Below are 27,757 nucleotides of genomic sequence, written 5' to 3' on the forward strand. Positions count from 1 at the left end.
CTAAATAATTTATCAGAACATAACAATGGCAAATAAAAAATTTATTTATTACGTCAACAGGTTTTAAAAGCCGTAGGAAACGTCTTTTTTGAAAGAAAAAAAATTGCTATATATTTCATTCCTTTTTTGGTAATCAATTTTGAGAAAACATGTGTCTGAGGGGAAATTATGTAGATAAATATTAATTTAGATTTGCAAAACAGTACTTTTATAAAATGAATCATGTATTTGCCGCTTTATAGCTTCTGCAGATTGCTCAGCAAAACTGTCAAAAATGTAAATAGCTTTATCAACACTTACTAAAAATTCTTCACTATAGTAAGTTTTTAAACAACACATTTATTAAATTTTCGTATAAACATTTGCAGTGTATAAAACTATAAAATAGATTAATTTGCTTAAATGTTATAGCACCCAATAAATTTGAATCTGATGCAACTTTATTTTCCATACATAAATTATATATTTATATATAAAAAAGAGAAAGATTAACCTCTTCTTTCTCGTCTAATACGTCGTCCAGCGAGAATCTTCTGTCAGACGAGCAGAGCTTGTAGGCTGTTGCGTCGTCACTGTTGCTGCAGCTACTGCTTGTCAAACTGTAACTTCTGGTAAAATTCCTCAGCACCTGCTTCTTCGTAGAAGAGGTGGTGGTGTCACTAAGTTTTTCAGAGCTATTAAAAGTGGCGGTGGTAAGTGACACTGAACTCATCACGGCGCAGTGTCCTTGCAACGTTTGAAGAAAATCTTCGTTTTGAAAATAGTCCTGGCGCTGCAAGAATAAATGGAATCTTTGAAATACCGTAAGAAACTGGGAAGGGAATAAAACGTGGTACTTCATTACTAAATATCAGATTGTAATCAAAACAAAACTCAATACGTTAAGTTGTTTTTAGCTGGTTCACAAACACATATAAATTTTTAGACGTCATCAAGTTTGGTATTGTTGAAATTTCGAAATACGACAGTCACAATCAATTAGGGAAAACTTAAGTGGAATAAATGTTTCCATCATTTAAATGAACCATGTATGCACCAACTGAGAACTTCCAAGTCTTAAATCTGGATCCATAAACTATTGACAACTGGAAGAAGGATATCAAATGAATTAGGAGGAAAAAAGATACTATGTAATTCATGTTCTCAGAAAAAAAAGGGTTAAGGGTAAAAATATTTCAAAGCTACTTTGTCCCAAGAAAGCTGGACTTGTCCCAAATTCATTGTTGCGTCGCCCACTTGTCTGCAAATATTCTTCTGGGAACTGGCAACGCTTCAATTCAAATTGGAGTAATTGATACTTCTTTGAACACTGTGCAGTCGGAAGTAAAAGCAGTTATCCAAGAAAATGACTAAATCTTTATAAGAACTTAATAAGTTTAAGAAAAAAAATTAAATAAACAAATTATTTATTATGTATAAATAAGTAAAGATTTAGTATTTTTAAATAAATTTCCCAGACATCAGGCAACGTTGTATTTTCATTTTGTTGGCATCGAAAGGGTGACTAATGAATCCTTTTTTAAACTTAGTAAAAAGATTAGTGTGCTAAGCTTGCTTCTTTAAATATTGAAAAGGAGGAATTTTTTTCTGCTTTTATTCAGCTTTTACTGCAAACTTTATTTTTGCCTTCTTTTCATTCTAGTTTCGTCCAAGCTCTCAAATGTAACACTTTGTTCGCGTTGCAAACTTAATGATCAGGCCAATCTCCACTTTTAAAGTGTTAAGGAAAGTATATAAAATCCTATGCAAATAAGCCTTGTTTTGTTGATGGTCATAAAATCTAAAATAAACCCTGAGAAGGTCAATTTATCTTCGGTTTGAGAGCGCTTTCTTTCCTTGATTTGCAAAGGAGGATTCATCCTATATTTTAGAAGAATTTTCAACCCTTTTTTTGCAAAGGCAGATTCAATCTCAAATGAAAGGGCTGTTTATGCAAGTTTAATGCAAACCTTATAGCACGTAAACTGTCATAGTTATATTTAATAATGTTTCAAGCTCGCAGGATTTATTTGCCAATCATTTATAAACATTTTGGGGCTTTGTAATATAGGTTGTTGACAACGTTAAAACCAACCTTACACTGCTGCCTGGGTTAGAATGTGTGCTTCACTACAACTAGTTTTATCTATAGATTTTTGGCTATATATCGATGAGACTAAAATTGTACAAGATAAAATTATACCAGGATAAAAGGAAAATTCTCCCAAAAGTGTGTTATATTTAAATGCAAGAAATTATAAGCTTTACAAGCTAATCACAACTTGAGAAAAATTACTTTTTGTGTGACTGCTATTGTGTCTTCAAAGTACCACAGATTACATGACTGTTCGACCATCTGATACATAGAAATTAAGATTTCAAATTCCATATGATCAATAAAATTCCAGCTTGTTCACCATTTAAGTAAACCATTAAGACGCTCTAAAATTATTCGGCCTACGAAGAATATGACTATGGAAGGGGTGACATAAATTTTTCATGTTTTTGAAGTAAATTTTGCCACAGCAAGTTTGTTGTTTTTGGAGCATCAATTGCATGTGAAAGTTTTTTGTTCTGTTTTAATGTTGCATTAATATGTATTTAAAAAAATTTAGAAGATACTTCTTTTGGACAAAATAAAAACCAAATAATGAAAAAAATAATGGTAATAATTACGATAAATTTGCGATAGTAAGCATTTTCCCCGAGAACATCATTTTGTGTTAAATATTTTTCGTAATTCGGAATGATTGATTGTTGCTTTTTATAGTTTATCACAAAAGAGGTTAAAATACTATATATAGTTCAAACAATATATTTTAAAAATATATTCAATTAAATCCTATACCATATTGATTAACAAAATCTATAAAAGATAAATAATAAATAAAATAAACATTATTAAAAACCATTTATTACTGGAATTTTTTATCGAATAAAATATTTTATTAATATTCATTTAAAAGAGAATAACTTTTAAAATAGAATAAACTTTATTATCTCATATTAAAAACCAAACATATTTTTTTACTATTCAAAATGAAACAGTGAGAGGAGAAACTTTTAAACTTAATTGCTTCAAATAAAAATGAATCTTTTTTAAATTATTCATGATAAAATTAACGCATTTTTAAAATTAAACTGAGAAACTTATAGGCATTATTTTCTCAAGGGAAATTTAAAGGAAGTGAAACTTTTAAATATTTTTGACTTTAATAAAAATGAAACATTTTCAATAATTCGAAATGAAATTAAGTGAAACTTTCGAGCATAATTTTCTCTAATAAAAATCGAACACACTTTTTTCCTTGAATTATTCATTAAAATTAAAAGGAAGAAACACTTATACTCATTTCAAAGAATTTCGCTGAATTACAAGTTCTATAAATTATTTTTTCATGCAACTTTTCCTTTAACAATAAACACCTCTTACTGAAAAAAAAGTGAATTTTAGATTTTATTTCGACACATTTTGTAACAGTTCTAACATATAAGATGATGATAAACAATTTAAAAAATACTGATACCCAGCTCAGTATTTTATAATCACAGCAACTCATATTTGAATTAGTACGAGACCTTAACGTCATATTTAATTAATAATTTATCCTTAAATTTCTTAAATGAAACAAATAATGTTATTTTTTTGGCTTACTTTTCACCGGTACTTTATCCCGTAAAATCCGTTTTCACCAGAACATGTTACGGAACAAAAAAAAAAATCTGATATACCGTATTTTTTAAGTAATAATTACCGTAAAATCACTGAATCACTCCAATTAAGTAAATATTACAGTAAAAACTGCGGTGTAATATTTTACGTTAAAACTGGATACTTTGTACCGTAATTTTACAGTGTGGAGAGACGCAAATGGTAGAACTTTCGAAATGTTCTTAAAGTTTTGGGGTTTAAAACTTCTTCAGAATTTAAATGGTAATATCACATAGCTTATCTCTATGAGCAATGGTAGTCTTGTAATTTCTTAGTTCTCCGAACAAAAGTATTAACGATGTCTTAGTTAATCTCTGATGGTTTAATGCTGATAGTAGTTTTATCATTCATTAAATCTGAACATTTAAGGATGTATTCACTTTAACCCTCTCTGACTAACGAAAATAAAACTTTATATACTGTATTAATCGACTTCTGGGTAAAGTAATAAAATTAAGATGAGAATTCTTAAATTGGGAATTCTATTCCACTCCCTATTTGAAGATCATATATTTAAAATGTTTTCTTGATTAATCTATCGGAATAATGATCGCAAATTATAGTTATTTAAGCATTGAAACGCGAAGAGATTAAGGAAAATTTTCGAGTTTTTCGAAGGTTTCAAAACATTGTTTTCAGTTACTTCAAATAATGAAATAAAAATTTGCTGAACACTAGTTTCTGAATATTCCTCGCGTTCAGGGGAGTTTTGAAACAGTATCATCAAAAAATAAAATAACTAACCTTTTTCGAATGTTTGTGTCCCATTGCCTCCACGTGCTACCTTCGAGCAATAATCGGTTATCTTCGTTCGTTCGGCTGTTTCGCTTCGTCTGATTAAAAAATACACCGAAGTTTGTGCCTAGTTTCTGGGGGCGCCAGGAAACCGGGAAAATTAATCCTTACAAAAATAGGCATGTCACACGATGGTAGCAACCACAAAAACGTAAACAAAAAGCAAAAGAAATGGTATAGCACCCTGCTGCATAAAACAGAAGGAAAAAAAAAAAAAAAACGCTGAGGGAATAAAATAAAAAAAAAACGATCACAATTCCAGGTGATGACTTGAAAGCAGTTGGCAGCCAAAGTCATAATTCGAAGAAAGTCTTTTTTTTTTCTTAGACTTGAATAAATGCAAAAAAAGCTTCTGCCAATGTTTTAACTTCCTAAATCTTTTGCTTACGTGGCTGGTTCTGGTGCTGATGGTGAACAATGAAGTAACTGTTTTTCTACAAGGGCAGATTGCAGATTAAGGAGAGAGCAAGATGGAGGTAACGAGGTAATTTTGATTAGGAGAGCGTAATTTGAATAAGACATCGTCTCTAAAAATGAAAATTCGAAAAAGAAAAAGTTTTTATTCGCTTGCAGTCCCGATCTTTTGATAGGGGTAATTGCTCATTTAATAAAGAAGACAGCTTGTCTGACGGTTGCATTAATGTTATTCTATTTAAAAATCGTCAAACCAAGGTATTAAAAACTCTTACTGTACACTCTCATTTAGAAAACTGGATACTACACCGAACAATCATATCAGCAGTGTGCTTTAAACTATAATATGGTGTAAATTTTCTGGAATCATTAGAAGATGTTGAATTAAATCGTGTTGCGGTTGGAGTTGTACCATAGTATTCAATAATAAGTGTAAAAAATGCGAAAATATGGTTCAGCTTATCATAAAATTAACGTTGCGATGAATTTGAGAGATTCAACATGCTTAAAAATTTCTAACATTGTCTTTAGTGTTTTTATAAAAAATATTTCTAAATAGCTACCTTTGTTTTATAACCACGCTTAACTTTTTTATATTTTATAAAAAAAAGTCACCTATTCTAGTAAATATTTCGGAACAAGAAATTAGTTTTTAATTCGTTAAATTTTTAATAGCGATATTGAGGAAGCAAAGAAAAGGCTAGTTTTTATATCATAAATGATAAGCACTTAGTTCATTTTTTTCAATGAAGCACGAGAATCAGCTATGATGTTAACTCGTTTGGATGAATTTTTTTAATTTTTAAAAATTCATTAAAATTTTTTCATGCGCTGAATTCTATTAAACACAAATGAATCTCTTAACTCAGATGAGTAACATAATCAATATTATCGACCGATGATAGTGACAGACTGATTTAGATATGAAAATAATGTATCAAGAATCAAAAATAGGTGATGGATTGTAAACAACTTAACCGTTTAAAAAGATCGAATATATTATATCACAGTTTATGGGTTTACTTAATGAAGTTGTTCATTCAGATTTTTTGAATAGTCAAACTTAGTTTTTTTTAAATTATTATTCCTGTGAAATTAGAATTTCACGATAAGTTTGTTATCAGTAGTTAGCAATTCAATTATAACATAAATATTACTTTAATAAGAATAGAAGTTGTAGTTAATATGCAAGATTGATTTATCTCTATTTAACTTAAACGTGAAATACATTTTTTATACTCTAATAAAATTTCTTTTGTTAAACCCATTAACAACACGAGCAAATAAAATCTGAATTCATCTGAAGCTCACAATTAAAATAAGTACTTATTGCACCATTGTAAATAGTACATATAACAAATTCAAAAAGATGCAATGGCTGCTGGTCCGTCTTTGAAATATTAAATACATATAAGTTTAAAAAAATTAAATAAATGTCTTTTTTAAGAAATAGTTTTAAAATTTAATACAAGCACACAAAGATTTTTTTAATGAGAAATGAGAATTATAAGAATTAAAAGAATATTTGCTCTCGAAAACATACGTTTGCTAGAGATTAAGAGTTAATTTATTTCATTTTACGTATTCCATATTAATTCTACAGCAAAAAAAATCAAAAATTCCTTTTGCATTGAAACAAATCTTTGGCAATGGCATTTTTAATGAGTTAATTGATTAGCTTGTGTGTCTTTTAATTTCCTAGTTTTTCATGAGGGTGATGGTGGCTAGTATTAACCTCTCAACAATCGTTTCTTTCCTTGTAAAATTTTGACTTTTGTATTAAACTCATTTTAAATAACAACTCCTCTTTTGTCTTAAAGTTAAATTTTTAAAGAACATAACAAGTTTACTTACACACAAAATATCTTGTGACTATACACAAAAACATAGAGACGAATTTGACTCACTTAAGAGTACGGTATCCATTTTTCCAATTTTAGCACTTTTTTGTAACATATTTTCCAAGATAATTTAAAATGAGGATAAACATTAAAATGACTGCAACTTTAAATGAGAAGTTTAATTCATCTTCACCTACTTTTTTATCATGGAATCTATCATTTCTGAAAAACAATTAAGTAACAATAGATAAAGATAGGTTCTTTTTAAAAAGCCTTCAAATCTGATCGTGTCACACAAATAAAAAAACTGTTGAAACAATGAAAATTGATGTTAGGCGGAAATATAAAGTGTATTCATTGTTCTCTTTTTATTTTTGCTATTTATTTATTTAAGTGACAAAAAACGCGAACGAGTAAAATGGATTTATTAAACAAGAATGAATACTAAAGCTGTCATCATTACTCATTATCCATCATCAAGTTATAGAGTAGATACTAACACCATAGATATTAATACAACAACCATACATCTGTGATTTTTTGACCTTCACCGCTTAAAATTTGCTTAGTTTTTGCTATTATTTTTATTAACAATAAAAAATATTCGAAAGGACTTTTACATTAAAACTCAAGTACAACTGTCTTCAATTGTTGAACCGCGGTGCACAGAAGGTCAAAAACTGGATCGTCATAAGAAAATCTTAAAAAACCTAAATTATTCAAATTATTGAAAAAATATTGTTCTGTAACTAACAATGAATAAATATTAAAATAAAAACTTACTATGAAATATGAGTTTACTTTCCAAAAAAAAATTTTTTTTCTTGGAGGGGGGGGGTACTTAGATAAACATTTACAAAAGAGTATCTAGAATCCAAATAATCGTCTGCAAAAGGGCACTTGGAAATCACTTTCCCCCTCTGGAAATCTCATAAATAAAAAAATTATAGTTCGCTGTAACTGACATTGATTTTTATTTTAAATAATTATAAATAATGCTTGTTACTTGTATTGAATAGACTCCGATTCAAAGAATGGGAGCAAAAGTTAAATTTTTCAATTTAATTTTATAATTAACCAATACTTTTTTGTTAATTATAGAAGATTTGACAAAACAATGCTTAAAAAGTAAAGTAAAAAATCATAGAGCACTTGCCCTCACTGTTTCTTCTCTTGTGTTAATTTAATTTTACAGCATATTTAAATAAAAAATGTTTTTTCTTTTGTTATAAAATTTCAAAATGAAGATAAAACAAAGGAAAATTATAGACATATGAAGAAAAAAAAGGGGGGAGGGTAAATAATAATGAAAAAAAATAACAATCAACTGATTAAAAAACAGAAAAAGAAAGAAAAAAAAGAAAAAAAGGATTAAATTAAAAAAAAAAACAGAAAATAAAAGATATAATCTTTTCATCAGCCCACACGATTATATCCGCATCTATATATATATATATATATATATATATATATATATATATATATATATATATATATATATATATATATATATATATATATATATATATATATATATATATATATATATATATATATATATATATATATATATATATATATATATATATATATATATATAAATTTTTGACATAGTATTTTAATTTTTAATGAATAATTTTTCTTGCTGCCCCCCCCAGCCCGTTTTAAAGTACCATTGGGATCCCACTTAAAATTATTTGTCGACCCCTGACGTACCATACGAATTCCACAGCTTCTTGGATCACTGTCCCAATTGCAAAGAAAAGATATTTTTTCGATATTATTCACTTTTAAGCAAACTTAAATTATTAAATATTCTTACTACCAATGCATTCATAGTAACATATTATTCACTGCGATTTCTGAGAAAGTAGTCTATACAAAAAACATTTAGTATTTGCATAGAATTAAATTCAACATTTTTAAGATGCAATTTAAATTAAGTATTAATATTTTACATTACAGACTAAAATAGCTCTGTGATAAATGTAATAAGATTTATTTGTGTTTTCCAATATAACTAAGACATAAAAATTTAAAAATCATTTCAATCTGTTTATAATTTATTTCCTAGAAATTGTTACTCGACATCTTAAAGTCCTCCCCCACTCCGAGGGTGCAGCGGTTCCCAAATTTTTTCGGCTATTGAACCCTAAAAGATTAAACTTCTTCTGACGGAACCCGACTTTGTAAATAACAAAGTATACAAAAACAATTGCGAGCGTATTATCCAATAAAAAACAACCTTATTTTGAAAATATTTTATCAGAGAAATGAAGTTTTTTCATCAATTTGTCCATTAGTAGTCTTAAATTAGGTTTTCTTTCCGACAGTTGAATTCACACTCCTGGAGCAGTATCTAATTTAATTTTTAAATAGTTTTTGGCTAAAAATGAAATAAATAAATCGAATTATGCTTTTGTTGAAATGACAGCTAAAAGAACTGTTAAAAACGTTGGAAATGGTTACCGGGGAAACATATTCTTTTATTAACGAATTTAGTTATTTTATTTTGATTCGAAAAGCATGATGGGAAATACTATTTCAGTTTTTCATAAATGCAGGTCCTTTTCATACGAGTAATTTATTCGAGATATTGTTATTAGAAAAATAATAATTGAAAAAAAAAACAATTTCTTTTTCATTGGCAATTTAATTTCGTAAAGGGCACCGAGCTATTATATAAATAAAAGATTATTAGATCCAATGACAAATCGCATCAGATCCAATGACAAATACAGATTTCAAAAATCCTTATTATGAGGTAAAAACAAAGTCTTTATTTTCGGAACCCCATTTACCTTTTCAAGGAACCCAAGGGTTCCACAGAACACCATTTGGGAACCGCTGCTCTAGTGTTATGCTTACATATTAGGAATCCATTCTCCCATATTCCTTTTCAGACATGGAACCCCAAATAATTATACCATCACTTTATGTGATCATAGAAACATTTCTCTTCATATTTAACCTAAACTAACTAGACTTCTAATTTGTATAAATAAATATAATCAATTGAAAAGGCAAATAAAAAAAAAATGATTAGAATATTAGACTAAGAAAAATAAAGTATAAAATTTCCAGCTTACGAGGTTTTAGTCATCTTTGATTTCCGGTTTTTATTTTTTCTACAGGTACAGAAAAAAAAAGGTCGTACTTTTCGCGTCAGTCCTAACTCCAACTGACTGTAGTTATACGTCAGTGATAAGGTAGAGCCGGCGGAAAAAAGAAAGTTTATTAACTGTCATGGGACAGACTCGCGTGCTCTTTGGAACAATTCCAACTATTCGACTGCATTGGCAAGCAATTAAACATAATGATATGCCGCAGCAACAAAGCATGATGTAACGCGTTTCCAAGTTTAAATAATTGAAAGAATAGAACGGGTTGAAGGTTTTGCTCTTTTGTTGATAGAGCTTTTAAATACGCTTTTACAGGTATATTGCGCATGAATAATAACTATCTTTTTGTACCAGGTTGTTTTTTTACTTGTTTTAATGCTGGAGGTATATATTTGATAATAGAAATATTTAAAATAAAATATTATTTTAGCAAAAAAAATTAAATTCACAGAAATTGTAAACTCTACGAAATCATTTACTAATCAAAATTAAATTTTAAGGCTTCGTATTAATTTTACTTATTAAGAAGCTTACAAATGTACCCATAAGGACTGTGGTGTCTCAGGGGATAGAGCGCTTGCCTCTCAATAAGGTAACCCGGGTTCGAACCCCAGAGATGGCATAAAATATCCTCAATGGTAGACGGATTGTGGGTTAGAGTTCCCTTGCCGGCAGGCTAACTGCGGAAAGTTTTCATCTCTATGTAGCGCAAATGCGGGTTAGTTCCAACAAAAAATCTTCCACGGAGACGAATTTCTCTCAATACTTGATCCAGGAGTTCCATTGTCTTCTGGATTCGGTTCAAAATTACAAAACGACCGAGTTGAAAATTGGTAGTCGTAAACCCGAAAAAAATTGTGTTGGCTGTTCAACGATGGTTATAAAATAAAATAAAATTTCCCCATAAATAGTTTCTTGAAAAACTAAAAATTGAAAAGACTTTCAAAAGCAAAGGAGAATTCAGGAGTATCCTCTCAGGCTCTGTCCACGTCGTTTGAAAGGGGTCAAAATTAGGTGGCATTCTTACCATGGCTGTTAAAAGAGAGAACACTGTGCTAGGTTAAGCAGATCAGCGTTCTCAAGTGACTAAAAAACTGGTTCTAAAATTTCTATACGATATTTGAAAACTGCTTTATCTTTTCAAATTAATAACTTTAGAACACAGATTCAATAACAGAATATTTTTTTTAAAAGGTAAGGAGGTAAGTTTTCGAATTTCTTTTAGAAATTCTGCCCGACTTTTAGTTTTTTTGAGGACCCTAGTCACCTTAGCTATTCGGTATTCGGCTCTTTTGCCGAATATTCGGTTGGCCGAATGCTTGGCCAAATATTCGGCAAGATATTTTTCGACGGAGTATTTTTTTGGGGTGGGGGGGGGAGGAATGTAAATAGATTTAAGGAAGAGTAATTTCAAATCATATTTTTTACAATACATTTTTAGAACTTGCATATTTATGTTCTGAAAGACAAATGGAAAAACTAAATTTGAAGAATTGAAACTAGATTACTTTACTAGAACCTCGAGTTATGTACGGCTGATTTTTTTCCAATCATATTCAGGCAAGTCAATTTCATCTTTTTTTCAGCTCTTTTTGCTTTAATAATTAGGAACGTTTTTTCTTTCTTTTTTTTATTTTAGCTATTTTCTGTTTTTTATTACAGAGCAGCATTTTAACGGAGCGTTTCTTAAAGACTTTGTTCCTTTATCACTTTTTTTAATGCACGGTAAGACAGGTAAAATTGTGTTTTTCAACGTTGAAGTTATATTTTAAAATCTATGAACATTTTTTTTCTTCTTTTCATTAATTTTTCTTTTATCAGTGTTTTTATTATGACACAACACTTTCTAAAGAGCGTTTCTAATGAACGCTATTATCTTATCGATACTTTTTTTCAAAAAATACGAAAATGTGAAAAAGTTAAATTGAGATTTTTTTAGCGTTAAATATTCGTTCTTAACTAGCTTTTCCTTTTTAAATTTTTTTTCCCAATAGACGTTTTTATTAGGGCTCGGCAATTAAGAGGATTTGAAGTAGACTTCCTTTTTTTCCTTCATAGTACATTCATTGGAAAACTGAAATGATCAGGTTCAAAATTTTCTTCTAGAAATTAAGACAGATTTTTGCTTTTTTTTCTGTTTCGCTTTCTGCATAAAATCTTTTTTTGTATGGACGTTTTCATGATAACACGGCATTTTTAAAAGCATTTCTGATTGACAATGTTTCTTTTAACATTGTTTTATGGATAAGTTTTTTCGGAAAAAATTATTTTAGCATTAAAGTTTTATTTTCAGAATTAGGAGGATTTTTTTTTCTTTCTATTTCTCATTTTTTCAACTTTACAAATTTATTTTTTTCTTCTTTCATAACTGTTAATAAGTTCTTTTATTTATCTTAAATATTTCTAATGGGTAACTATTATAGTTTTTTTCTCCTTGACCCCATACCAAAACTGTTGCCAAGTTTTGAATACTTTTCAATAGTAACTAAACTTATTTATAAAAACACATATTAATAATGGACAAAAAACGGCGGCCGAATATTCAGTTTGGCCGAATACTCGGTATTCGACCAAACCACTATTCAGGGTCTGTCCAGACATTTTGTGAAAGGACCGGTTTCTGTGAAATTGTGAAAAAATTACTCACATTCTTTCAACCAGGGTCCTGCTTTTATGAATTTGTGCAAATAGGGTCCGTTTATTGCAAAAAACTTTTTCAAGGAGTTTTTAAATTGTAAACAGATACAAGATTATGCTCAGCACTGTAAAATTACAATAAGAAAAATTAAATTTTCAAAAATAAACAGCAATTGCTGCTTCTAAATTAGAGATGCAACATACAAATATTTGGTATTTAGCCTATACTGCTGAACGCAGGATATTCATTTCGGACGAATAATGGAAGAATCGTCTGCCGAAGACAAAACTTAATTCGTTTACATCCATCTTTCTTGTTTTCTGTCCTGGGAAGGGTTTATTCGATTAACAAAACAATAATGAAGATAAACAAATTTGTGAAGGGTACGATTAAAAGAAAAATCATTTTGTGAAGGGTCCGTTTTTAAGTTAAAATATTTTGTGAAGGGTCCGTTTTTATGAAAATATATTTTGTGAAGGGTCCGTTTTTATGAAAATATATTTTGTGAAGGGTCCGTTAACGGACCCAAATTTCTTTTAAACAGACCCCTGCTATTCGTTACATATCCCTAGTATTAATTCCAGTAATTACCGAATTGTTAAGTGATACAAAATTTCGTAAATTTTGAAATTACAGTGACAAAAATGCTTGGATACATTTTGTTCTCGTTCATCTTATATAACTGCGTTGAATTGCAAATGTAATTTATCGTTTACTATCACTAGTAGACAATTTAATTTTTTTCCTTCTTGAACTTGAAATTAAAATTTTCCAACTGTCTACTGATTTTGATACAGAAAAATACGCTTACTTTTCAAATAGAAGTTCAGATACTGGAATCACTCTTTTCACATTGATCAGGATCTTCCATTTGAATCATAGATTCAATACCCAAACGAAACACTGATGTTTATTGTGTACTATATACAAAGAATCGGATTCTTTCTGGTGTAACAGTTCAGTTACATTTAAATCTTTTATGTGTAGGTGTCTGGTAGACGTAACATCAGTTGAGGCTTAATGAGCCTCGTTTCCATGCGTTAAATTATACTTGAACTTGTCCAGTTTTTTTATTTAATTGATATCTAGTAGTTCATTGAACGAATTTTAAATCTAATTCTACATTCTACCTCCTCCTTCAATATTTACTTCATTCTTATTAAAGCAAGTTACTATTAAAATAAAAAAAAATTACTGAAGCATATAAGTTCAGAAGAAATATAATTTACTAATCAAATCATAGTCTTACGCGTGCTCACAGGCCAGTCGGGTGGAAAAAAAAACCACCCGGATATATTAGGGGGACCGAAAAGTAATGTCGTTTCAGTACATTAAATAAACATTCGCCAAGTCTTAAAAACAAATTCATTTTCTTTTCTATCCATTTCGATATATTTTTGAAAGGTTGTTCTGACGTTGTGAATACATTATTGATTAAAAATAAAAGTTTGATAACAAATATCAAATGCACCGAAACGACATTACTTTCCGGTCCCCCTAATGATTCATAGATTTTAGAATTTTCAAATCAACTTTGCGTACGTGGGGAAAAAATCTAAAAATAAATTATTTTACCAACTTTTTCCTCACCCTTTCACAGGGCCATATGAAGTAGCATTAACTTAGATCAGAAAGTATTGAAAAATCACATTTAAATGTGAAAATGTTTATAACCATAGCGGTCAATCCTTATAAAAAATGTCTGGACGCGCCTGTAACCCTATTTACCCTGATGTTAATTAAAAGCTTTATTTGAAACAAGTAGACCGACAAAAACTACTCATTGAATGTATTGTTGAGAATAAAAAATATTAATACTTTTCAACGCATATAAAATTTTGACTTTTCAATAAAATTCTGTTTTATGTCTCTAACATGTTCTCTGAATATATATATGTTCAGAGAATATGTTCAGAGATATGTTTACATGATACTCAAATATGTTCTCTGAATATATATATATATATATATATATATATATATATATATATATATATATATATATATATTTTAAAGTAACGATTTATTTAGCAAATAATGATTTATATATTTATATAAAAACATAAAAAAAAGAAGAAAAAAAAATACTTTTGTACTCAACAAATCAATTTACACTGGACTATCATACATTTATCGTATTTCTTGAACTATTTCCTCTTAACGGATTATTGATTAAATAGTTTTTTTTTCCACTCTTAAATATAGTCCATTGCTAGCATATCAGGCATTCTCTTTCTATACAAGGACGTTAGTTTATCGACCCAACTTTCGGTGAAATTTCTAGAATTTCTTCTTCAATTTTTTTCTCTCTCCTAGAAATGATCTTGTTATATTTTTCTGTTTGATGTAGTATCTAAGGAATCTTAATTTTCTTACTCTATTTGTATGCAGAAGGTTTATCTAGAAACACCGCTTGGTATTTTTAAAATATTTTTATTACGGTGAAGATAAAAATATTATGTAAGTTGTTTGAGGAGGGTGGGATTTGAAGTTAGCTTATTTTTTGATGGGATGTTTAATTTCTTTGTTTGCCCGCAAGATCATCCTTGAAAAAAGAATTATAATTATTTGAGTATTTAAAAGAAAGATTTCTTTCTACTTTCTTAATTAAATTTTCAATAATTACTTAATTCTGATTTCCGAGCAAATGGAAAGATTACTGCAGCGAAAATTTCGTTAAATTGACGAAAAATTTTGTCTACAATTTTCAGAACTACGAAAGACTATTAAGAAGAACGGTATAAAATCTGAAGATAAAATTCTTAGTTTGGGATGGGTTCTCCACTATGCCTATAGATTTTTTAATTTATAGCAAAAACAAGAACAGCACTGCAAAAATTTCTGGTTCAAAATATTGTAGTAAGTACCGGCACCTTCAGGTGCAACAACCGTAAAATCCATTTCATTTAAAAATATTGTGACACAGTTTTTACATTCTATTTCTTTAATTAGGATGATTCAGTTACTTTACGGTAACTTACTGATTCGGTTACTTACGGTACAGTAAAAATTACGGTTCATCATATTTTTTGTTCCGTAACATATTCTGGAAAAAAATGGAATTTACGGTAAAAAGTATCGGCATATCGAATGCCGGTACTCTTTACCGTAATTTGATACGGAATTTCTTAGAGTGCGGGCAGTAGCCCTTAGATTCTCTGACATTGCAGTGGGTGCAACCGACGCTATATTTTTTCGAAATTAATTTAAAACTTCATTTCAAGCAAGACAATTAATATAAATAATAATTATTTTTGTTTTTAATTCGATAATAAGCACCCGTGGTGGCTAAGGGGAAAGGCGCGTTCGCCTCCCAATGAGGTGAACCAAGTTCGAATCCCAGTAACTGGTCGATACGAATTCCGCACCCGACTCGCGCAGACCACAGTGCTGACGTAAAAATATCCTTCGTGATAGACGGATAATGGGTTAGAATCCCTTGCCGTCAGACTTGGGAGATTTTCGTAGTTTTCCTCGTCATGTAAAGCGATGCGGATTATTTCCATCAAAAAGTCCTCCTAGAAGACAATATTTCTCCCAATACTTGATCCGGGTGTTCCCTTGTCTTTTGGATTAGGTTCAAAATTATAAAGCTACTAAGTTAAACATTGGTAGTCTTAAACTTAAAATTGGGTCGTGTTCAACAACGGTTTTGAAATAAAATAAAATCCAATAATTAAAATATAATAAATTATTTATAATTATTATTATTTTCTAAAATCTTACCTTGCGTTAGCCTACACAGGAAAAGAAATTAGCAATTTGTTTATTTTGTAAATCATGTGAGGGATATGGTGCCAAATATTGTCGAAATATGCTTATGCTGCAGTTGAATAGATAATTACTCATAACCAACAAAACGGTATTCACATAGGATTTGATTAATAATCAAAATTTATAATAACAATAAGAAGAATGAATCCTCTAGCTTAAGCTTGATTTTATTCAAGTAAAACGGGTCTTGGATTTCTTTTTACAAACCTGTTAGCAAACAATCTGAAATTAGTACGATAACGTTTTCATTTTAAACCACAAGTAAAATGGCCTCGTGATTTTAATTTCAGATTTATATGTAACTGGCAATTCGTCAGATTTTGATAACTTAGTTATTCTCAGTAAAATATTGATTTGCAACACATAATGTGGAAAATCTATCATTATTGTTATTTCATAAAGATAAAAAAAATTTATACATTTGATTTGGCGATAAAATGACGATAGATTCTGCTTGTAGTAGGTTGAAGTTGACTGAAACTTAAATTGATATCAGGAACAGAAATGCTGTTGATATTTGAGCCTAGTTACTCGGAAAGAGGTTGGCATTTCGATTGAAGATAAATTGTATTAGGCGTTACAATAGGGAAATATTCTGACAATCCGAAATCTTTGAAACTTGCATTTTTATAGAACACTAAGATCAGGTTGAAATTCTAACGAATCACTATCGAGGAAAGCAGAATTGAAACATCAAAAGTATTCTGATTGTAGGACGCCATTTGAATGTGTTTTTGATAATCGCCTTTCACCTTCTTTCAATTTCCCCAGAAAATCAAACAGGGTTCGGTGTTTTTAATCCCACTTTTTTCAAGTATGATTTTTCATATTTTGATAACGTTCTTTTTCCTTCATTTTTTATTCATGTCTTAAAATACTTATCTGTGATATAAATATGCATCTAATTTTAACTTCAAATATTAATGTGAATATAAAAATATATTAAGGACGATGATGGCGAAAAACTATATTTAGATTTTGATACTTAGTTAGAAAAACTTGAAGGAAAAAAAAAACAGTTTTGCATATTTATGAAAACAATTTATAACATCTATGAAAACTTTCTTTGAAATTATAACTTTTAAATTGAAAATTATTTTCTATGTTATGAACAATTAGAAACAATTTACAAAACATGGCTTACAATGTATATTTATTAATTTAATTTATCCCTTATTAATAAAGTTATAATAAATGATAATATTTTTTAAAAAAAAGTAAAAGAATGAATGCGAAGGCATTATAAATGATTTCTTAAGGAGATAATTGTCGTTGTCACTAAAATATTTGAAGCAAATCCGGGTGCTTTATTGCGTTTTCTTTGCCGTTTCTTTTATCGTTTTTACTAGAATGAAATTACGTCAAAAAAAAGGAGTGTTCCAAGATGTGGAACCGAGTCCAAATCACAGTAACCTCGTGCGTTCGTCGATTTAGTTTCACAGGTCCTCTTATCTTGAATTAGACTTTATGTTGAAGATAAACACCTTCATTGTTTTATTTTTTAATGCCTCATCATTCTTCGCTCGAAGGAGAGAGCATTTCGTGAGAATTCTACCAAAAAAATGTCTCGAATTTTATCGTTTTATTTCTACATTTTTCAAGAGTGGCGCCGACGTGATTCACCCGATAGGTATGGTCGGTAAAATGAGTGTGTGGTTTACGTCATATTTTTAACCCTTTCACTACCAACATTCTAGAAAAATTTATAAAATCTGGAAAACGTGTACTTCTGATAAAAAAAAAAAAATGGGGGTAATTTTCCATTCCAAATTTAGTAGTCTCTTAAAATGCCCAAATAGTCTTGGTTAGAGTTTCAAAACTAAATAAATAAAAACAAAAACCATACCCGAAGCTTTTTTCTCCTTTACAATCCCAAAATGTACAATGCGCAAAAAAAAAAGAAGAAAAAGAAGTGAATAAATAAATGAATAATAAAAAAGGAAAGACCCTGAATAATTTAGGATCTAATGATCGGATCTTCAAGTTTTAGGACTCTCTTAATGATTCAAGGGGGTGACCTCAAATATGCTATTTAATTAGTGCCGACGATCCTTTAAATTACAAAATCAGACACAAAACGTTATTTTTCTAAATAAACTTATATTTTTTTCGACGGGTCTGAATTTCTGATCCCCGATAAGGGGTAGCCGCAATCTGGAAAATAAGGGGTCAATAATTTGATCATAAGAGCGGTCTAAAGTTTGAATCCTTTAATGTAATTTAATTTTTAGCGTATTTCGCTATGTCTCGAAAGCTTTTTAATCGAATTGAAAAAAATTTTGAGCACAAATAGAAAATTCATTTATTCAAGAATAATTCCATGCAAAAGATAATTTTTAGTAAATATTTATTATTTTGTTTAATAATAGTTGAGAAAAGTTTGAATTGTAAGGTATACAATTTTTTAAAACATTTTAAAGAGTGTAATTTTACCTGGTGAAGTACAAAATCGGTTAAATAGTTCCTGAGAAATCGAATTTATAAAAAGTCGAACACTTAGTTGTTCTTTTCTCCTGAACGAACTATTAGGACCATATTTCCCAGATTGACGAGAAGGAGGAGACGATTTTCCAGAAGACGATTATTAAATACCTGCAAGTTTTCTAAGGCAACCAAGTTGGTTTTGGTATTTTATTTCACCTTCTTATTTATAGTTGTTTAATGAATATCTATAGTGTTTTTATTCATTCCTCATTTAAATATTAATTGATGACCTCCAACGTGCCCCTGCATAAATAAGAATTAAAACAGGGTATTTAATTTGCATATAAAAAATTAGTTTTATTAAGCGCTTAGTTCTTTTTAAGCTACATGTTTATGAAAAAAAAAATTAAAAAAAGTATTGGAGCTACACAGGGGATAATTCATCTACATAATTAAAGCTTTTATTTCGAAACTATTCCTTTCTTTTTTTTTGTGCACTTGTGATTGCTTTCTGAGAAGAATATTATTTTTTTGTGGACCTTAATAATTTTGTGTTTTGTTTCTTCGTTTTTTATTATTTATAGGTAATTTTTGTATATCGGGTAAAATATTAAAAATTTCATTTTACAAATTTGTAAATATGTATTTTTAATAATATACCTATCTTAAGCTGTTTTAGAAATATATTTAATGATAAGAATTGTAGCCAGAAAATTAAATTTGCTTATCGTTTGAAAAAACTACATTATTTTTTGGTAGTTTTAGTTTTTTCCCCTTGAAAAATAATAACATATTTGCTTCGCGAAACTATTTAAGAACGAAATAAAAAATAATTATAAATGGTAAAGTTTTGAAATAAAAAAAAGAATAATAACCAATAAAAACTAAAAATGCATCTTCAACAATTGAGCTTTGTTGTCCTTGGAAATTATCAGTTCCTAAACAAACTGTTCAATATTATTGATAAAGTGCGAAACTGCTAATAACTTTTTTGGCTACTCGTGTAAAGATACGAATTAATCGATTTTCTACGCACTAACAGTATAACATGCGAATAAGTTATGAACACCTAAAATAAATAACTTTTTTCGATTATAAAATAAAAAAGAACTTTTCTCGTTATGATAATAAATATTTTTATTTGGAATAATAAATACGATGTAGCAGATTCTACGGCTGTGCAGCAAAGTTGACCTTGGAATTCACATCCTTACTTTACACGTTTAATTTTTTTTTACTGTAAATTTAAAGCGAAATATTTTATAGATAATAAATGGTAATAATGGAATTTTGAATAATTTTCCGTAAACAGACTGATTCACAATTCTTTTCAAACTTATATTACCATTACATAATATTTTTGAAACTTATGCCAGCAATTTTTCTCTAACAGTCTACAGATTGAATGTAGATTAGTTGAAAAATAAATAGTTTTAGAGCGGTTTCATCCCTGCAATTTTATAAATAAATAAAAACTTAAAAAGTGATAAAATAATAATAAACCTGTATTATTTATTTTATCTAAATCGTCATTAAAAATAAAAATTTGCATTTTTTTTCATATGAAGCATATACAAATAATAAAATAAAATGAAATTCCTTATGTTGACACCCCTTTAACTAATTTGACTAATAAAAATATGAAAGAAAATAATTTTAGTTTTATCTAGAGGACAAACATTGAAAAAAAAAATCTCCAACAACGAACATAGACTTTCTAGACCAAAAAAGTTGAAATCGTTTAAACAATGGAAAAAAATGAAAATCCAATGTTAATTTATTCAAAACATAGATGATAGAAAAGAAGATAGATTTAATGATATGTTTTTATCATGATTTTACATAAAACAAGATATGACCACATTTTATTAACAAACGAGTACACATTTCAAAGTGATACACAAACATACATAAATTGATAAAATATTTATTTCTACCTTTGTTTGAAAAACGCATTCCGCGACCCGGATTCGTTTCTCTAAATTTTTAGAAGCTTCGAACGCATACTGAGAAAACGTATTCATTTTTAGCAGCTTTTATTGTTCCTCATTCAACCGATGAAGATGAATGAATGTTTATTCTACTTGCTATCTCTTTTTAAACCTGAATGATGTGAGAAACAACAAACAAAAATTTGTCATGTTCAGACCTGTTGCTTTGAATTCACACATTTCTCTTCACTTCTTTTCACTTTGTTACCGACTAGTAGCAACTTAACGCGTTTACACGATTTAACGCATTTATCATAGGGTTAATCGCTGTCGTTTTTGTAGATGGAAATTTTATTTTCTCCTTTGTCTTTTTTCACAGTACGAAAGTAAAAGTGATTTATTTTCAAGAGCAATCGCTGCTATAAAATTATTTTATAATTTTGTTTAATGTTATATATTTTTTGTATTAGTTTTTTTTTTTTTTCTTCAATGGCCTTTTCTTAGATGGAGGAATTCTTCATTTTAGACCTTTTTTTTTTTAATTTTTGGGGATTTTTTAACACTTTTGAATTTTTTCGTTATTCCTCAATTTTGTTGACTGTAAAATTATTATTTTTAGTTTCATTTTCCCCTTTGTCTTCTTTTATAGTATGAAAGTGATAGTGACTTTCAAGGGCAATCACTACCATAAAATCATTTATAAATTTTTTTTTATTTAATATTTATTTATTTTTTTTGTTTCAGTTTTTTTTTTCTTTAATAGCCTTTATTTGAATTTTGGGTTGTTTTTTTTTTATTTTCGGGCCTTTTTCGGGCTGATTTTAAAGGTTTAACCGTTTTTATGCATATTTTTGGCATTTTTTAAAAAAAATTTAGAACATTTCTTCAAACTTTTGAATTTCTTCGCTATTTATAATTTTTTTTTGAAATTTTTCTTTTACTTTTGCCTTTTGTATTATAACTTTACTGTTTATGGAAAAAAATCAACTTAGGCAATAAATGTTTCGTTCTCTTTCAGACCTTTTTCTTGTGCATCATCCGCAAAATCCATTTTTGCCGCAAAATATTATCCCGTAATTTTTACTGTAATATTTATTTAATTAGAATGAAAATTAAGCACTTTTTACAAATTCCGAATAAAAAAAGCACCTTTAAGTGCTTTTAAAAAACGTAAATCAAAAATAAACACCTTTAAGCATTTCTTACAAACGCTACGCACCTTGCACAATGATACAGCATATTTAAATTCAATTTTTGAAAATTCTTAACCACGGTTTTAAACTAATTCACATAACATAAGAAATTTTATTTTAAAAATTTTTTAAATTAGGATTTAAAATTAAGTTTCACATAAACTAAGATGTATGTGTATGTCTCCTTAAGATAAGTAATTGGATTTAGAAATTTTTTTTAAATAAATCTATTTTAATAAGTTTTTAAGCTTAATCAATCTATATGGATTATACGAATGCAGAAGCACAGATAAGTTTAAGCAAAATATTTTTATTATCAATCATTTTAGCTAATTCTAGGAGAATAGTGCAAACTGAAACTATTTGACATCTTTGATACTAAACACTAGTCACTTTAAACTAGTAAATCAAAAACATTCTGCTTTAAAAAATAATTGACTATTAGCAAATATTACTTACCCATCATTGATTAAGAAATATAAATCACAATGAATGATGATGCAACGTCGTATCTTATAGCCTCGCTCTCTCAAATAAAATTGCGCACATTTTTTGAAAACCGCAAGAGATGGTTTAACATGTCTGACTGGTTTGAAAATCTTTTGACAAGTGAGATTAGGAAAATCAGAGACAGAAACAAAAGATGTTGATAACTGTTTAGATAAAAAATAAATAAAAGAATAGGCAGGTAAAAAAAAAATTACCTTTACCTAATAGTTTGCGGGAGGGAAATAGAGAATTTAATCATGTGCAAAGTTCAGTGTTATGACCTTTTGGGAACTACCTAAGACAAAATGGATGACTAATAAGGAAATTACGAATCACAATGAAAAAAACGCAAAGGAAGATACGTACGGAAAAAGTTATAAATAATGTAAATAGAATGAAAACTTTGCAGATTAGATAATAAATTAGTTTAAAGACGTGATTAATTTTTTCTTTACGATTTAACTGTTTTGCATTTTTACATTTGTAATAATATGATTTTTTTTTTTTTAAATGTTTGTTGAAACCTATTCGCATATAAGGATTTCAACGAATGCCAATCGTCGTATCTCCCTACCCCCTTCCTTTTGATAGTTATAGCCGCCATGAGTCCAACTCAAAAGACAAGGAGATTACTGAATGGATTCGCCTTCGTATGAAACTTATTTGGGTTGGTTTACACGTTGGGAAAAACACTGAAAATGCCTTAATGCAATACTTAAAATTAAATGAATTTAAAACTTAATCATTATTCTTCCGTAAAGGGAGGTACGATTTAATCAATAATTTGCTAATAAACAGCTGTACTGGCAGCTATGTTGAGGTGTTTATGAAACCACTAATTATAAGCATTATAATGCTTATTAATCAAATTATAAGCAGGATTTTAACCTGCGTTAGAAGCGACGGCTGCCACAGTGACTTAATTTATCCTCAGTGGTAGACGGATCATGGGTAAGAATCTCCTTGGCATCGGGTAAACAATTGAAAGTTTTCTTGTTTTTCCTCTCCATGTAACGCAAATGTGGGTTTAATCCGTCAAAAAGTGTTCCACGAAAGCTAGTATGTTCCAATGCTTAATCCAGAAGTTCTCTTGTTTTCTTGGTTGGGTTCATAATTACAAGACTAAGGAGTTAAACCTTAATAGTCGTAAATTCAAAATTGGGTCGACTGTTGAACGTTTGTTATAAAATAAAAACGTATACCGAGACATTTTAAACTCTCTAAAAACAAAATTCTAACAATAGGCAATGTTGAAAGAAAAAAATGAAAACTTCGTCTAATGTGTAATGCGCTGCCTTAATTGGTATTTTAGTGCATTTTGAGAGCAATTTTTTGTTTTAAATTTGAAAATTATTTAGTGCTTTGATTTTAAGTTTGTGTTAAGAACTTAGTTCGTGTTAAGTTGTTAAGAACTCTATCCCGTGATCCGTCTGTCACTGAGTATATCTTACGGCAACACTGTGATCGGTGTGAGCTGGGTACGGAATTCGTATTTACCTGCCATCGTTGGGATTCGAACCCGGACTACCTTATTGGAAGGCCTCAGTGAATTTAATTTTTACACCAATTAATAATAATGAGAAAACACAAATGAAATGATATACACGGAGAAAAAAATTCTGGAAAAATTGCAGTACTGTATGGTTATGAAATTTTAGGGTTTTTTTTAATTAAAAAAAAACAAGCTTAATTCTGGTTAATAAAACCGAAATATAGGATATTTAAACGATTCATTTGGTCATTTTTCGAATCACGTAGTAACTGTATTCCGGAAAATCTGATTTTCAAAGTGATAACTCTTATTACCACATATTAAGTAAAAAATACAAAACTGAAAAATGCCACTGAAATGCCTTTTATGCCATGATCTATGATATCATGCTAAAATAACCAAATTTTTAAGCAATTACCAAATTATATCTCATATTATGAAATCTTATTTTATTGCTAATTTTACCAAAATCATAACCAAAGCGCTTCGGTAAAAACTACTGAGCTTTTTGGTGTTCCCATAGAATCAGAAACAAGGTAAATTGTACCATATTCTGGTAGTTTTGACCAGACTTTTTCTCTCAATGTAAATTTGTCTTAAAAATTGAAAGACAAGGTATGTATACAATGAAGTTCGGCATATTTCAACTTATTTAATAAAATTAAATTATATCAGGTTTTCAGCTTTTAATTTTACTATTAATTTTACGTTTTTTACTAAATGAATGAAATAAAAAATAAGTGACTGTTAATAAAATTAAAATAAGCTAATTTTACTGTTTTTTTAATTTTATGTCGCAATAAAGATTGAATTTTTTTTAAAATTTTTTTTAATTGCTACATTTAGTTTTAACATGGTTAGAGAAATATTTAATTAAATATTCTTATCAAATATTTTAATATTTTAGTCTTTACTTTTCTTTCTTATTTAAAAGAAGTAATAAAATAAAAATATGTCGACAGTAAGAGTTCGGCGTTTTATCAAAGTTTATTTGCGTTGGTATAGAAATCAGCTATGAAGTTTCTTATAACATTAATTAGGAAGTGTTTTTCGGCGTGGCATGTTTCGTAAAGGGTGTTAATCTACTGTAGCACTCAATGCAGATAATAACATTTCAAAACTGACCACTGTCAAATAAAAAAAAAATAAAAAAAAGTGTCAATGACTTTCTGACAAAAGTATTTCATTAACCTTCAATCGAAAGACCATGTTTACAAAATAACGCTCTAAGCTAAGATGAAGGAAGTGAAAAGAAGGTTAAGAAGTTTGAGGATGAGCAAAATGGCACGTTGCCCATGCCACGTCTTTTTTTGAGACGTCCCTTCTGAGCAACTTAAGATTAGATGGCTCATTCCCCTCACCTTTCTCTGACGTCAACTCCATTTAAATTTATTCCTCCTTTATTTATTTATTTATTCAAACCTCTCTTTAATTCTCTTTGAAATGAAAAGAGAAGATATGAAGAAAAGATAATATATCACAGCGTAAGAAATCTGTAAAAGAGAATTAGGGCAGTAAAATTAGAGATAGAAATGGAATAATAAAAATGGAATTCTTTGTAGAAATTATATATTAACTATCAAATAGAAAAGAAATTAAATAAATTCTTTATCAATAGAAGTAGGATTCTCAGTGATGGAAAAATTAATACAGAATCCTATTTTTACTGATATACAATTTATTACATTTCCATTAAAAATCCAATTTCTATTAATAGAGAATTTATTACATTTCTACTGAGAAAAATTAGAGATAGAAATGGAATAATAAAAATGGAATTCTTTGTAGAAATTATATATTAACTATCAAATAGAAAATAAATTAAATAAATTCTTTATCAATAGAAGTAGGATTCTCAGTGATAGAGAAATTAATCCAGAATCCTAATTTTACTGATATACAATTTATTACATTTCCATTAAGAATCCAATTTCTATTAATAGAGAATTTATTGCATTTCTACTGAGAAAAATTAGAGATAGAAATGGAATAATAAAAATGGAATTCTTTGTAGAAATTATATATTAACTATCAATTGGAAAATAAATTAAATAAATTCTTTATCAATAGAAGTAGGATTCTCAGTGATGGAAAAATTAATACAGAATCCTATTTTTACTGATATACAATTTATTACATTTCCATTAAAAATCCAATTTCTATTAATAGAGAATTTATTACATTTCTACTGAGAAAAATTAGAGATAGAAATGGAATAATAAAAATGGAATTCTTTGTAGAAATTATATATTAACTATCAATTAGAAAAGAAATTAAATAAATTCTTTATCAATAGAAGTAGGATTCACAGTGGAAATGTAATAAATTCTCGATCAATAGAAATGATCCCTTCACCTTGCTTTGACGTGAACTCCATTTAAATTTATTCCTTCTTTCCTTGTTTATTTATTTAAAACTCTAATTCTTTTTAAATGCCGAAAAGCACATTCGAAGAAAAGATAGCACATGCAGGAGAAATAAATCTATAAAAGTCTAAAAGGAGCATGATAGAAAGGCAGTAAGGCAGTAAAATTCGAGATAGAAATGAAATCATGAAATTAATCCAAATTTTTTTTTTAAAAGTCAATTCGTCGACAAATTTTATTTTAGTTACTTTTTGTTAAATAATTACAATTAATATAAATATGTATATACGGATGACAGAATCACAATATTAAGTGGCAAAATAGATAGCGAATTCCTAAAATTAATTCATTAATTAAATCTAATTAATGAATTAATATTTGAAAAAAATGTATGAACAACAAGTATTATCCACTACAGTATTAAAAAAATGTGTTTGAGCTTGAGGAGATAAATAAAAAGTATTTTATTAACGATTGAAAATTAGAACAATATATATAAATATATTTAGGGAGAGGGTGAACTAATAGTAGGAATGAAAAATGGAATTCTTTATAGGAATTCAATATTAATATCAACAGAACAGATACAATTAATTCTTTATCAATAGAAATAGAATTCACGGTAGAAATGTAATAAATTCTTTTCCAATAGAAATGGGATTCTCTATGGAAATGTAATAAATTCTATATCAGTAAAAATAGTGATATCTACGGAAATGTGTTAATTATTCTATCAATAAAAATATGATTCTGTTTAGAAATGTAATTAGTTCTGTATCAGTAAAAATACTTTTCCATAAGAATGTAATAAATTCTCGATCAATAGAAATGATATTCTCTTTGATAATAAAATAAATTCTTTATCAATCGAAATAAAACTTGATATAAAATTGCTCTACAATTTTAGTAACCATTAATCGATTAATTCTCCATAAAAAAAATTTTTTTGATTACTGCATTTATTTTCACCACAAAGTTAATACCTTATAACAATGTAATATTAGTATAATATAAAGGATGAAGAAAAAACTATCAGTATTGTAATGAGAGCAAAATGGCTGTAGAAATTTATAAACTTTGTGTTCCCTCATTGCACCATCTATGGATAAAAAAAATTGCAAAGAGATAAACTCATAATAATATAAAGCTCCTAGGAAAGCTAAAATGTCGACCAGATCTCGGAGATAAGACCTCGCATATTTTATCTCTGAGTTCTTCAGTTAATAGGATACGAATTTGTATCATTTACCCAATTTGTTGGATTTTTCCATTACAAATATTATGCATTTTATACAATATACACTTTGCCACGAGTAATCATTTATAAGCATCACTCTCAGTAAAAAAAAAAATTTATGTCCATTACGTCATCTGCATTGGAGAATTTTCTAAAACTCATATTTACATTGATAGAAGCCAATTTGCGATTATTTCCTCTAAATAACCATTAGTGACTAAACATCACCTGCTACTTGGGTATATAAAAATGATGCATGTTTTAGCCCGTTTGTTGCTTCTTTTTTATCCTTTTGGAATATACACACTTGATATTTATCTTGGTGAATGCAGTCGCGAATAGCTGGCTTC

The 27,757-nt window shown here is 28.5% G+C and overlaps 1 protein-coding gene across 1 annotated transcript in view; it reads right to left on the reverse strand.

Annotated features, from left to right (window-relative positions):
- LOC107449843 (NAD(+) hydrolase sarm1) overlaps window positions 1–27,757 on the reverse strand; it is a 70,988-nt gene that overhangs the window by 32,998 nt on the left and 10,233 nt on the right. Inside the window, exon 2 of the mRNA XM_087157276.1 lies at window positions 494–772. Coding sequence (XP_087013402.1) covers window positions 494–772 — 279 coding nt within the window. The remainder of the gene's footprint in view (window positions 1–493; window positions 773–27,757) is intronic.

This window comes from Parasteatoda tepidariorum, chromosome 2 (genome assembly GCF_982258835.1).
Source record: "Parasteatoda tepidariorum strain Cologne lab strain chromosome 2, Ptep-v5.0, whole genome shotgun sequence".
In the NCBI taxonomy this organism is placed as follows: Eukaryota; Metazoa; Arthropoda; class Arachnida; order Araneae; family Theridiidae; genus Parasteatoda; species Parasteatoda tepidariorum.